We start from the raw sequence: 14609 nt of genomic DNA, 5'->3' as shown, positions 1-14609 counted from the left end.
CTTTCAATTGTTTAGATTATCGTTGCTAGATTACTTCCTCTTCTTTGATAACATTAAAGAGTTACATATCAAAAGAAAAACAAAAATGGCAATTGCAAGCATTCGTGGATGAGTTAACTTCAAGTAAATCGAAAACTTTGGCTGCATGGGCACCAAAGAGCTTTGTTGTACTTGAAGTTTGATTTGGTACTTATGCTTTTATCTTTTATTACCGCAAATAATGTTGATTTTCATTTATTCTGGTTCTTTTCAGTTCGGTGATTCTCTTCTAATTTTGATTTGCATGTGTAGCTGGGACTAGAGAATGGGGAACAAATTGATGCCATGTCGCAGATGCATGGAGGGGGTCACAAGATCTTCCAAATTCCTACTGGCTTAGTGAAGTCAAGTTCAGTTTCTGTCAAATTTGTACCCAGTCATCTCCAGTACTTTGTTTTAAGACATGGAGATCTGGATAGGTTCTTAAACTTGCATTATGGCATAACATGATTTGATGTTTGAACTTTCTGTGGATCATCAATGGAAATGAATTAGTAGTTTTCTCAGGTGCGATTGCAACTAGCCATCTTCCTGTTCTACTGGCCTGATCATTCCTGTTTCCTATGTTATTCTGCGATGATGACTATGTACTTCTGTTATACTGTTCATACTACTTGTGATTGCTCTGTTAACGATTTGTGTCCTCTGAAAGATTGGATGTTGCCTGCACGTAAATGTGCAGTAGAGAAAACATTGAAGAACACTGTGTTCAGTGTTCATAAGCGAGCAGTAATCTTGTGATGGGAATAGGAATACGAAGAGTTGTTGATTTTGCTTGTCAAAAAACCTTCATATTGCAAATAGGATGATGAAACTAAGACATACAGAGTCACTCTGTTCACGTCGAATCAGACTCAATTTAGTGTCATCTCAGGGTGAGCTTAACTGTTTGGACAGAAATCTCCTCGGACCATCTTTTGTTCTTCATCAGCTATTGTGCCTTGCTGGTTTTGCTAATCCATTCACAGGAACCCTTGCCGGAAACGGGCTTGAGTTGACCGAGTGAGATTGACCATTTTCAATCATTAAGAAAGCTGTTCAAGGAAGTCCAAGCCGAACTTCAGCTAAATTTACTAGTGGATCGCCTGAAGAAAGATATGAATAACCAGACAATCAATGAATGCATTGAACTGCAAAAATCTTACACCTCAGAGAACATCTGAGAGGAAGTTTCATGACCCTCATGTGTGTGTAACCTAAGACAGACAGTAGCTGGAAAAAATATCAATATACTGTCAAATGGATAATTTCTCCTCGTATTGCATCAAATTTCTCCATTAATATGTTATCACTCGGGATAGCATAAACCTTAATGCTTTACCAAAAGAAAATGAAAATAAATATGTTTAGATTTTTACAGGGAATCCGAAATCTACCTCAAGGAACTAGGACTCAGGTTCCAAGACCAGCCTGAAAAATTATTGAGCTTTTACAGGGTCATGGAAGATATTAGGGATTTAAGAGATGAGTTCTCAGGGAGACTGAAAAACTTACCTGACCATGTCTTGGCAAGACTGAAGGCAATTCTTGAAGGCCACCGTGACCTGATACGGGGGTTCAACGTTTTCTTGCTGCCCTCGCATCGTTTTAGCGTTGATGATGATGATGATGAAGACGATGACAGTGAGGCAGCAGAGGTAGCGGAGGAGGAGGATAAGATGGAAGCTGCGGCTGCTTTAGCAGAGAAAACAAAACTACTACGTGGATTTGAAGGAGCTCACGATTTTACAAAGAAGCTGAGGATGCGTGGCAAGAAGGTTTGGGAAGATTTTGCGAAGATTTTAAGAAATGCCAAGGGCATTAGTGATCTCTTCAGATTTATTGTTCCGCTGTGCGGAGACGATGCTGATTTTATAGAGTTACGCGAGCTTGTGAAGCACCTTCATCGGTAGCATCTCAAAGTCCAGATTCTCAAGATAAAGATGTGAAAAACAGCGGAGCAGTACTAATTAAGGCTGGTGAAGAGCGGAAGAAGCAGCATCCTGAAAAGATTGAGGTGGTTCAAGGGAACGATAAGGAAAGAAATTTTGTGAGAGGATTTGCAGTGGAACCAGGTGACCACGTCGTAAAAAAAGCTCCTGCAGGATGGATTTTTGCTTTTCGAGAACTTTCATAAGAAGCTATCGTGTGAGATCAGCTATTACACTTTACTAAAGATGTTTTTCTATTATATCAATGGAAGGATTGGAAGTATGAATGGAAAGAAAGTATAGTTGCTATGATTAGAAAGCATCCTGGTCTCATGGATGAGTTCCAGCGTTATGATTCGTTCTTTGAGAATGTTCAGGTATCCAGGAGTGAGGTTGAGGAAGAGGATGAAGTGCAGAGGATTGAAACAAGGGGATCTGAGGACAGAAAGAGGGAAAAGTATCCCAATAAGTCAATTCGACTTCATCTCTCTCGGTGCAAAGAGTGCACTCCTAGTTATCGATATCTCCAAAAGACTATCGTTTTCCTTCTAAACACAACGCAAAGCAACCCGAACTGAAGGTGTTGAATGATCGATTTTTATTGGTGCCTTCAGGATCCAAGTACTTCTCCACTAGAAAGAGCAATGAAGGTGAGAAAATCATGCTAGAATGTGAAGATAATAGATATGAGATGGACATGCTAATTAGATGGTTTAGTTCAGCTGTTGAATATGCAGAAGAATTGGAAAAGGGCATCGATGATAATGAAATGGAAAAGGGGAATCGGAAGATCTTTCTATGGTGTCTTGAACGTTTATGTGGTGATCAGGGTCTTGAGGTACTTCACACACTAAATGTTGATCCTCATCATGCACTGCCTCTCCTCAAAGTTCTTTTGGAACAAAAACTGGAGTTAAAAGAATATAAAGATGGATTTGAGCGGATGCATATGCTAGAAATTAGTATAAATCATTAGGCAGTCCAGATAGTTCAACAAAAATCAGAGAAATATGCAAAGAAACCAAGCAAACAGCTAGAGTAGAAGAGAAATTTGAAGGAAAGTTGCTTGACCCCCATAACCAAAATCCATGAAACACCATGGGATCAATTCAATCCCTCATCCTTAATCCTAGCCACTCTTCTCTTGAACATTTAAGCTGGTAATTATTCAATGTTGAGAAATACCACTGCATTCTTCCAATTGATAATATGATACTAGAAATTTTAGTTCCAGGTCACATGTTATAGATTTGTCTTCCTACAGTTTCTAATAACGTGGTGTTTCTTAATCAACTTTTTATGATGTTCTTCAGGACAATTACACAGAATATCATTCTGCAGAATGCAGAAGTAGAAATACCACTCCCATCTCCAGTTTTTCCATCGACTCCTCTTATTATGGAAATAACATCCTCTGATCACTCAGTATAAAACCATATGGAAGTCGTGTAAGATTCATATAGACATCAGACGTAGCACTTTTAAGTAAAGAAATAAAATCCTCTGTGAGGAGACTCTTTTGATATTTTTGTGATTTGTTCCAAGCCAACAGAATAGTTTCCATGGCTCTAGCAAGGCCAGTACTTTCACTTCAGCTCCAACGCTCTTCAAGCTACCACTACCAATTCCTTCTCCAGAGAGTACAAAGTATGCCATAGAAAGACTATGCATTAAATACATCCAATGAAGAATTGTTAAGGGAGCATCCGAAAGCATGATTAGGCTCATGTAAATGTAAAACCTCTAAAGCATTGTGAGGGAAAATTTTAAATAGTTTATTGAATTTAAAGTGCTAATAAAAACTTCCTGACTACTGGCAACATGTAAAGAACAAGGGCCTGCCTGCGACCTGTTGTCAATGTATTGTTTATTTCTTATTTGCTATTCCCTCCAGCCTTGATTAAAGATTGCAGTTTTCCAAGTCCTAACAGAAATAGTTTCAAATATTGTTTGACCTGTCACAAATACGAGCGTTGAAAGACCAAATTAATCTGTTATTGTCTCATGGAAGATAAGCTTAATAATCACAATTTTGTTTCTAAACAAAAGGTGTTTTGATCTCCATCTAAAATAATTGTTCCTGAACTGGTTTCGACATTTTCCTTGTTCATGGGAATTGTGTATTGCAGGTTGCTAAAGACTTGAGTAACTAGGGATGAAAAATTACACTTAAGATTTAAAAATTATGCTAAAATGACTGATGCGAACATGCCGAACATATATGAAAATTCTGACAAGCTAGACACACCAGTGCAAACTGTAGAGAACTTATCCTGTCTACATTATTCGCTCAACTTCATTTCAGCACACATGCAGCCACTTTCCATATGAAAGTAGTGTATCTTTGCGGATAAGCATGAGCTCAACAATGGAGCAATCTACTTCCGAAGTATCAAGAACCAAGATTTTTAAAAAATTCTGGAAGATGTGCTTTGGTCAGGTTAGTGATCTGTCTGATCCGATGCTTCTTGTTCTTGATCTTTTTCTTTGAGTAAATGCCCTGAAACAGGTCTGCTGCCCTCCTCTTTGCAGTGTTGGTAGCTGGCTTCATCCCATTCATTTAGAGATCCTTCTCAATGTCAAGCATATCACGAGGCAGTTCAATCCATCGAAAGAGCTGTTCATGTTTGATTTGGGGTCATTTGGGCAGGCAAGATAGCATCCAAATCTAGTCTGCAGCTTTTAAAGCTTGGAAAAGGAGTGATTTTCAGAAATCTGATTATGAGGCATTATACCCAAGACATTCTGTGATGAACTTTTGCTTACTACCCCTTCTTATCATCATATAGTACCTTGCAGTCAAGACAAGAGTAGGAACCCTTTCAGAAATCTGATTATGAGGCATTATACTCAAGACATTCTGTGGTGAACTTTTGCTTGCTACCCCTTCTTGTCATCATAAGCACCTTGCAGTCAAGACAAGAGTAGGAACCACTGAGGAGACATTGGCTACACATTCTGTTAGTATATATTTCTTGTAGCCAATTCAATCGATGGTTACACTTGATATTAACTTTATCCATAATTTAACATATTTAATTTTAATAAAGATCTTATTTATTTTTAATATTCATCAAATATTTAAATAATGAATCTAGATTAATTAGTTTAAACAATTGCACTAAATCATATCCCCTGCCAGGAATAACCTGGTGTCGAGAACACAACTTAATACACTGTCATCATTTTCAACAATATTTCTACCTGAAATGAGTCTTAACGCAGACATAATCTTACTCCTTGTTTAATGATTATATGTTGTCGGATATCTTGGTTTTTGAAACAGTGGAGTTTATCCATCAGCAGTCGTTCAATACCAGTTAAAGCTTCTACTAATGGAACACACAAGTTGTGGCCTGAGTCGCTGTCAACTCAAGTGAAAACGGCTGTTGATCGTCTTAGAATTGGCTTTTCCAGTTCATAAGCACATGAATGCTGTGATGAATCCATCTGTATTGTGTACTTACTTTTTGGGAATTCTGGTCAGTTTTACTGCACATATTGTCGTAGAGAATTGCTGTTTTTACTATTATTTGAAAATCAAGCACAGAACCTCAAACACTTCTTACTTCACAATTTAATAATGCTTACAAAGAGCTTAATAAAAATAGAGTACAACTACAGAGACTCAAGCAGATTTGATCATGATAAGCAGGATGGAGTGCATAGGCTTCAGAAGTTCTAATTAACAACAATGATTCACCACGGAAAATGATAATAATATTATACATAAGAAATCCAAAAATAGAGAACACAAATATCCAGAAATTCCATTCAACCATGCACGTGAAAATTACAAAGAAAAAGTAATCATCTGGCTTGTCAAATGATTTTTAATAAACTCGAGAGACTACTTCATCCCATAACTTCTCAAGATCATCACGCCAGTGTTTAAGCTCCTCTAATTTCTGCTTCAAGCGATGCCTTAAGATAGGCAGTGCATGCTGGGGATTTTTGTCGAAAACATCAAGCACCTCGAGGCCTTGATCATTATATAAACGTTCAACACATCTTAGGAAGTGAATCCTCTTCCCCTTTGTAACTTTCCCTTCATCGTTGCCATCCCCCAGTTCCTCTGCATACTCAACAGCTGATTTAAACCAAGTAAATAGCATGTCTATCTCATCTCTATCATCTTTACATTGAACGATGATTTTCTGTCTCTGATTTTGGCTCCTGATGTTAGAGGAATAGTCTTCAGTTCTTGAGGCAACAGAAACCAACTCATCATTCAAGACCTGGGATTCATGTTTTGCTCTCTTTCGGTCCCTTCTTTCACATCTCCTTGATTCTTGCATATTCTTGCATTTTACCATGAAATCATTGAGCTCATCCATGAGATCAGAATGATTTCCAATCATAGTAGCAACCATAGTTTTCCATTCACTCTCTTCAAACTTCTCCTTTGTATAATAAAAGAGAAGCTTCAAGAATCTCTCATAACGGAAATTGCAAGACAACCTCTCCTTAACTTTGCCAAAGAAGCAAAGTCCATCACTCATACACTTTTCTATGACACTCTCACCACCTCCCGCTACAACTCCTCCAGCCTTGTTGACAAAATTTCTTTTCTTATGATCATTCTCTTCAACAACCTCAAGATTTTCAGAATGCTTCTGCTCCTTGACAGCCTTCACCAGCACTGCTCCTTTGTTGTTAACATCCAAACCTTGGGAATATGGCATATGATATGCCAAAGGGATTGATTTAGAAGCAGGCAAAAATCTATAAAACCCCTGGAGCAAATCAGGTTCTTCCGCCAATAACGCAAGGGCATCCTTATAGACATAATCCGGGTTCCTGCTCCCGTTATTGAGTGGAAATAAAGTCCTCAGGAAGGCTTCATAGAAATCCATGCCACGCAATATCCTCACTTTCTTGAAAAAATCCAAAGCATCTATGAGTCCAGGTTCTTTTTCCTCTGCTGCATCCGCCTCATTTTCCTCCTCCTCATCTTCCTCCTCCTCATCATCCAGGCTAAGTTGATGTGAAGGTGGCAAAAAAGAGTTAAAGTCACGTAGCAGATCATCATGACCTTCAAAGATTGCCGCTATTCTGTCTAGGGCATCGTCGGGTATGTCTTTTAGTCGACCAGATTGATCTCTGTCAGTATGACCAATGATATCTGCCATGACCGTTTTAAAGCCCTGTATATTTTCAGGCTGATCCTGAAACCTGGCACTCAGCTTGTTCAAGTAGATCGTAGCATATTTATCGTTACACTCTCTCTTTCTCTTCATCTTCTTTTGTAATTTGTAGACAGCGGCGCCATCACCTTGCCCAGGAAGATTTTCAAGTTCAGATGAAATCTTCGCATTTTGATTGATGCAGGAACTGGTGGTTGTACAGGCTGGAAGGACAGTAGAATGAAAGAGTGGTATCTTGTAGGTGGTTTTGGGTGCATCAAGATCATGGAGATTCAATGTGAAATTGAAGTGCACAGGCTCCATAGAAAATTTTCAACAAAGGAGATGGAAGGTCTTAAAATCTGCAGTACCTAGGACATGGAGAATGAGATAAATACTGTCACAAGCAAACCTTATAACCAAAGTTTTTGCTTGTTTATTAAGCAACTTTTCTCCTTTTCAATTCGGATTCCTGTCCCTATAATTAATGACTTTATTTGGAAGACGTCATATTTTCTCAGAATCCGTATTCGATAAGGATTGTGATTATGCATGGTAAATCCAAATCCGATTCAAAACATGATATGAGCAATGCATAAGAGAGGACATAAAATCCGTGAAAACATTAACAAATAAGCACTCTGAAGCGATTAAAGATAGGGTAATATCTTTCCTCGAGTCTAACAGTATGGAAGCAGAAACTTCAACAATGAGGCATCTGATCACAGAACGCTTTGAGAACCATGAATATGTGTACGCAGATTTCCACAGTGAGTTCGACTTGTACAAAGAAGGGCATAAGAGCAAGCATGACTTCTACTGCGACATGGCCACTCTTTTTCATGGTCATCAGGATTTGATGGCAGCACTCAAAACACTCTTGACAGGTTCCACAGAGAATTAATCATTCAGCAGAGAACACGAAGAACTCTTTTGTATGATATTTGTAATTTCTATGGATGGTGGCAAAATTATTTGGAACATGAGCTACATTAATTAACTAACAACGTTATTTTTAAGGTAGAGGGTGTTTATTAATTAATTACAGGTTGTTTTATTTTCTTTGTGCCTCGAACAAAAGTGAGAATATGATTTGAACATCCCTATTCTTGGTGAAATATGTATTTCCATAAGTTACTCTGTCGTTGGTGTGCACTAGCATGCTTAGGATTTAGAAGGAATGGCAGTTCTAAGTTATTTGTGCAATTGCTTAATGTGGGAGAGACTAGAACAAAAGGAAACACAAAGGTAGCCTACTAATAAATAGAATGATGTTAAAATAAATAAATTACTAATAAATAGAATGATGTTAAAATAAATGAATAAATAGATAAATTGATAAATAAATTGATAGTGATATATTGCACTCAAAAGGATGTACCGGAACCTCTTCTAACAGCTGTGCGCAGTCGATGTTCTTAGACTAGCTGCTTCGAGTGAATATTCTTCACATGAGAGATCCTGCAAGATAGCCTGATGGAATTGGTGATGGAGCAACTGTTTACTTAAAAATTATAAATATTTAGTTAATTATTGATGATTTATCAATATAATATTTTATTTTCACCACTGGAGTATTCTGTTGGTTAAGTTGTATTTCCATTGATATATAAATCATTTACAGATTCACCAATGGAAAGCTATAATCGATGAGTTTCTTGTCGACGATATCAAGTTCGTCGATAATTTTATCAGTGAAGTTACTTACTAACGAAAACACCAATAAAATATATGTGCCAATAAAATATTTGGCGATCAATTTTTCTGTTGGTAAATCCATCAATAAATATTACTAATGGGTCAATGATGGAATAATATTGGTAATGTATTATCTATCATCGATGATTTCCCTAATAAAATCGCTAACATTAAAATTAAATTGGTGAAACCATTTATTTATATCCAAATAGTTCACAACTCTCTATAATTTTTCGAAGAAAATAAGTCTATATTATTGACGGAATCACCAACATAATCTTTATGTTCGTCGATATTTTAGTAATATCTTTTTAATACATGCTTAGTTAGATCAAATAATTTGACATCAAACATTATTAAACAACAAATTTAAATTGAAGAACATGTTTTATATTATTAATTTAACTATAAAATCAATTACAAAAGTCTTTATATATTAGAAAGAAGTTGGAGGTGGAGGAAGAGGAAAATCTTTTGGAAGCTTGTAATTATGTGAGCTTCATGGATATAAAGATTTAAAAATCCATAGTTAAATTGACTTTTTCCAAAAAAAATAAAATAAGTTTGATGTGGAGCTTGACATAATGATAACCTATGTCGAGACACCAAGGTTATAAGTAATTGAACCCTCACCCAACACAAAAGGACCTGAACAAGAAGTATAGAAGACATCATAAAGCCTAGTTAATTTTTTGATAAGTCACAGTAATTCAATGAAAAACTAAAAAGTATGAGCAAAAACTCACACACAATAATAATTGTTGAAATCAAAGTTTGTCAAAAAAAACCATTAAAAAAAAAAGCTAAATAACCTTCTTTATAATAGATAAAATCATCTTAAATAAAAAAAATAAAAAAAATCTCAAATCAACTCGAAAACTAATATAATTTTTGCATGGTAACTTTTAGGCCTTATCACAAGACCTTTTTTATGTTCAATTACCTTAAAATTTTAATCTAATATAGAACAAAATCTTTAGAAACTTTTGGTTAAGTTTCAGCCCAAGCCAACAGTCGAATAGAATATTATGCTAGCTAGAAACAAATATATGTACTTTAAAAAATAAACTTATAATTGCCAAAATTAATTAACCAATGAAGTAGATGGACCATACCTCTCTTGTACATAGATTAAATTGATTAAGATCTTATCATTAATTCTCGAAGATCTAGTCTTCTTGAAATTCACATTTTCCCAAATACTCTAAACAAACTTATTGAATACATTTTTGAGTTATTTTGCCATTGATCTAATTAAAACATACAACGGATTTTTTCGTGTAATCATGATCGTATCACATAAAGAGGAGGACAATGATTCAACATCTATGTCATTTGCTCCCATTTACTCCTACTTTGTTCTTCATATTGTACCTTAAGTTCAACCCTCGTATCGACCATCATAACAATAATTTATTCTTGAATCAACTCCTAAACAGCTACTAGTTGTTAACTCGAGTTGGATTGTGGGGTGTCTATGGTCAAGAAACTATAGCCTACCTTATATCTCGACCATAGTCATAGAAATCACTGTTATTAAACCTGGACCAGTCCGACGGGTCAATCCAGTAGCTGGACCGGTCCAGATAAGACAAAAGACTAGTTAGTGCAACAACCCGGCAAAACCCGATCGATTCATGACCCAGATGAGTCCCAATGTTTTTTTTTTTTATCAAATGTGATTTTTCTCCTATATCCCTCTTTTTTCATTTTTTTTTTGTCGATTATTAATACCTTTTAAAGTTCACTATATAAATACTAAAAAACTATTTTACTCTTTTAATGTGAAATTTGAAACCCTTTAGTATATATACTTTATGTTCCTAAGAAGAAGAAAAAAAATTCAATGTGAGATAAACAAATTTTGGTTTAAATACTTCAACTTAAAAAGATAACATAATATCTTTTTAATAAGGAATTTCAAGCCCTTTAATATATATACTCTATGTTCACAATATAGAAGTCATTTTTTCAATGTGGGATTTGAAACCCTATAATATATACTTTATGTTCACAAGAAAAAAGTTATGTTTTTTTTATGTAGGATAAAAAAAATTTAAAATATTCTTTTAAACTTCATTATTTGTAACATATATTGCCTATATTCACATGTTTTTAATTTTTCATTTGAAATATTAAAATTTTAAATATTTTTTTAATTTTTCCAAGTTGACCTATTAAACTCGGAAGCTATCCCCTTGGTCCGATCATCCCCTAGATTGGGTTTGATAACTATGATAGAAATAACTCAATTCCTATTAGGTCAACCGATTACTTCAACCCCTAATTAAAACTCTAAATTATATTCTAAATGGGTTAAAAGGTCCTCTATATGTTTTGCATGCATGCTGGAATTATATATTTTCTATATAAAAATTAAAGATATAAAAAATCATTTTTTCAAAAAAATATTCAAAATGTTTCAAAGTTTAACTATAACAAACACCTATTCTTGGCTATCCACGAATCCTTGCACCATTTTTTATCTATCCTTCTTCCTCGTACGTATTTCCATACATAACTTTATTGAAGTTGGCTCATGTTTAATTTGTATAGCCTACAAAATAAATCATTAATTAAAATTTGACATAAATAATCACTAACATTTAAAGAAAAATACTTAAAAATAAATCAAGCTCTTACCAAGTATTTTGCATAATTGATAAAAAAAAAAAAGATTTGCTAGTATGCTTACTAATAAAATCGTTAGTCTCTTTATTTATGTTCGAGGACCTAATCTATGATCGCCTCTAAAACCCTCTAATGTTAAGAACTTTAGATATCTCTCCAAATTATTCTTAGTGATGTAGCAAGGTCAAATTCTTTCATGCCTCAAAATCATTTGACTTAGCTCTTCTCTTAGCATAGGTGTGTGCGTCATACCAAAAATCATGCAGCTTAATTCAAAAATTCATTAAAAAAAAAGTAATATAATGAAAAAAAGGATTATAATTTCAAAAAAAAATGTATATACTTCACACGTTAAAATCGCACACCCAATTAAGTTATTTCACTATATGAAGGCACGTAATCCATCCAAAGCATCATATAAATGATGTCATGTCATGTGCATGGCTATCTTTAGAGAAATCAATAACATTTATAGCTAAAGAGTGATTCGAGAGTGTCTTAGTTTTTTGTATGAGATAAATGTCCTTCCTATACTAGTATTGGGTTTATACACGTATACCCACAAGTATTTTTATAACAACCCGGTCCAACCTGTCATATATTGTCCGTTTTAGGCTTTACCGTCTTGCGGTTTTGTTCCTGGTGACGTGAGCTCACTTATGAGCCTGACGCCCCAAAATACGTATGACAAGTTGACAACCAGCACTCTTAATAAGGTCAGCTACTACTCCTTCACCCATTGATGTGGGGCATTACAATCTACCCTTCTCAAAGAGCCCAAAGACCTCATCGGCACAACTGGATAGCCAGTGAGGTCGGCTCTAATACCAAATGTAACGGCTCGACCTAACCTGTCATATATTGTTCACTTTAGACCTTACTACCTTCACGGTTTTGTTCCTGGTGATGCAAGCTAACTTCTTAGCTTGATACCCCAAAACACGTATGACAAGTTGGCAATCAACATTCTTAATAAGGCCAACTACCACTCCCTCACCCGCCGATGTGAGATATTACATTTGCACTCGATTAAATTTGCATCTTTATTATAGTACAACATGAAAAATTTTGGATACATATTAATTTTTTTGTATCTTAAGTCAAGGGTTTTATCATTGATTTTGAAGTATAAAAGTTCTCTTTTTATCTATTTTTTTCAAGTAAAATGCTTTTTTTTTCCTTATTTGATGATGGTGTCATAATCATTCTCACTTAACTTATAATCTAATTTGATAGTAAACACTTATACAATGATTGATAATTTACTATGATTTACGCACTTATCCTATAATGGTTGATAGTAGGGCAATCCCATCAAAAACAAACTAAATAAAATTATAAAGCTTAATTATCAAATAATCCAATATTAAAGGGTGAAATTGAAAAAAAAAAAGCAACAAAAAGAACCCACAAAAAATTAGGATAACCCCATAGAAAGCAAAGAAAAAAACATAACAATCAGTTTCCTTTAATTTAAATGTTAAAGCATGAAATTAAAAATCAAAAGTTGAAGAATCTTATTTGATAAATAAGCAAAAAAATTAAATAAAAATATGATAACCCCATAGAAAATAAAATGAAAAAAAAAAAACCATAGTTCAATTTCTTGCAAATAAAATGTTGAAAGATAAAATTTAAAATATACTATAATTAAAAAATCAAAAAAACCCAACCCAAGCCCACATAGATCAACATGCAAAATCTACAACTTGATCATGATGCCATGGTAACCTCATAAAAAAATTAAAAAAAATTATGAAACTCAATTATCAAATAACTCAATTTTGAATTGTGAGACTAAAAATAAAATTAATTTTAAAAAAAAATAACGAAAAAAAATATTCAAGTCAATCTGTTAACTCTATGACCATGGATACATGATTGGGATAACCTCATAATAAGAAAAGTATATAAAAAAAATATAAAAACTAAGTTTCAATAAATCAAATGTTGAAAGATACAATTAAAAAAAAATCAACTTTACAAAGGAACATATGAAAAACACCAAAGTCAATCTATGTTCACCCTCGAAACATGTAACTATAATTATGGTGTTCATGATTTTTTTAGGGTTTCAACATGTGAGAAACTCTTTTATTTTTTGTTTTTATTTTCTCAATTGATATTAGAGATTAACAATCTTTAGTAGATTTTTTTATTCACTATGCACTACAGAATAACCATGGTTGAAAGAAGTTGTAGAACATAATGTATTTCAGTATGAGAGGGTTTTCATCAGAGAAAAGACAACCATGAACTAGTGTGTTGTTTTTTCCATGTCAATTGTTGTCATTTGAAATTTTAATGGTGTGACTCATGATGAGATGGTTTACATAAAGATATTGTGTTAGAGATTCAGGCTGAGTAATCTACACAAAGTTGTTGTGTTAAGGACCATGATGGATAGCTCACACAAAAATATTAGAGACAAATGATAGAATGGACCACAAAAAAAATTTCTCAATGAGGATATTTTTTAATTAAAAATTAAACTTGAGAACAAGTTCTGTTTAACTCAAAAAAATTGATATAAAAGCTTTTTTAGGTGAATATTTTTTAATTTGTATTAAGATGTTTTTATAGTTTTTTTGAGTTTATTTTTTCTTACTTAATATTATTATGATTGTCTAATTTTTTATATATGTAAAGTGATGTCATAGCCTTTTAGAAAATAAAGACATAAAAGAATAATTTGAATGTCTTCCTTAGTTGTGTTATTCTTAATCAAAATTTTGTTATCTAATAGACCCTTTTTATTATTCACACTCATTCCCATCATATTATATATCTCATAGTGCTAAATCCACTTCATGCTCTCATCAAATATTTTTAAGCAACAAATATTTGGGTATCCTTTTATTAGAAGTGAGGTTGAAAAACAATATGACAAACAAGGAATATATTTTATTTTTTTTATCTATTGAGATGGATATGAAAAATAGAAACATTATAATTAAGCAAAGCATAAAGAAATACATGTAATTTGACAAACGAATAAAAAAAGAGCTATATTTGAACAGTTATTTGGTTAAACAAATGGACTAGCCATATATAATAAAATTGTAATTATTTTAAAAAGTTCAGGGATAGTTTTGTCATGCACAAACTAACAATTAACAGCTAAATTGCGACAACATATTTAGCTTTTAGAATTTTACTAAACACTTCTGCCTATAGATAATTAATTGCTAATTGTGGCAACACA

The 14609-nt window shown here is 33.8% G+C and overlaps 1 protein-coding gene across 2 annotated transcripts; it reads left to right on the top strand.

Annotated features, from left to right (window-relative positions):
* Window positions 1-295: 295 nt before the first annotated feature.
* On the top strand, window positions 296-2018 carry LOC105137756 (paired amphipathic helix protein Sin3-like 3). 2 transcript variants are annotated; one of them, XM_011043611.1, is made up of 3 exons: window positions 296-546; window positions 692-1241; window positions 1469-2018. In XM_011043611.1, exon 3 carries the CDS (start codon window positions 1479-1481, stop codon window positions 1929-1931), a length of 453 nt encoding a protein of 150 aa, XP_011041913.1. In that variant the 5' UTR covers window positions 296-546; window positions 692-1241; window positions 1469-1478; the 3' UTR covers window positions 1932-2018. The 2 variants fall into 2 exon arrangements, with proteins under 2 accessions (XP_011041913.1, XP_011041912.1); XM_011043610.1 differs by having other exon boundaries at window positions 296-1242; window positions 1470-2018.
* Window positions 2019-14609: the final 12591 nt, after the last annotated feature.

Source organism: Populus euphratica, unplaced genomic scaffold (genome assembly GCF_000495115.2).
Source record: "Populus euphratica unplaced genomic scaffold, PopEup_1.0 scaffold163.1, whole genome shotgun sequence".
Lineage (NCBI taxonomy): Eukaryota > Viridiplantae > Streptophyta > Magnoliopsida > Malpighiales > Salicaceae > Populus > Populus euphratica.
This window is presented reverse-complemented; position numbering and strand designations above follow the sequence as displayed.

Coding starts and splice junctions, on each gene's coding strand:
- LOC105137756 (XM_011043611.1), top strand. CDS start 1,479: ATGGAAGATATTAGGGATTTAAGAGATGAGTTCTCAGGGAGACTGAAA.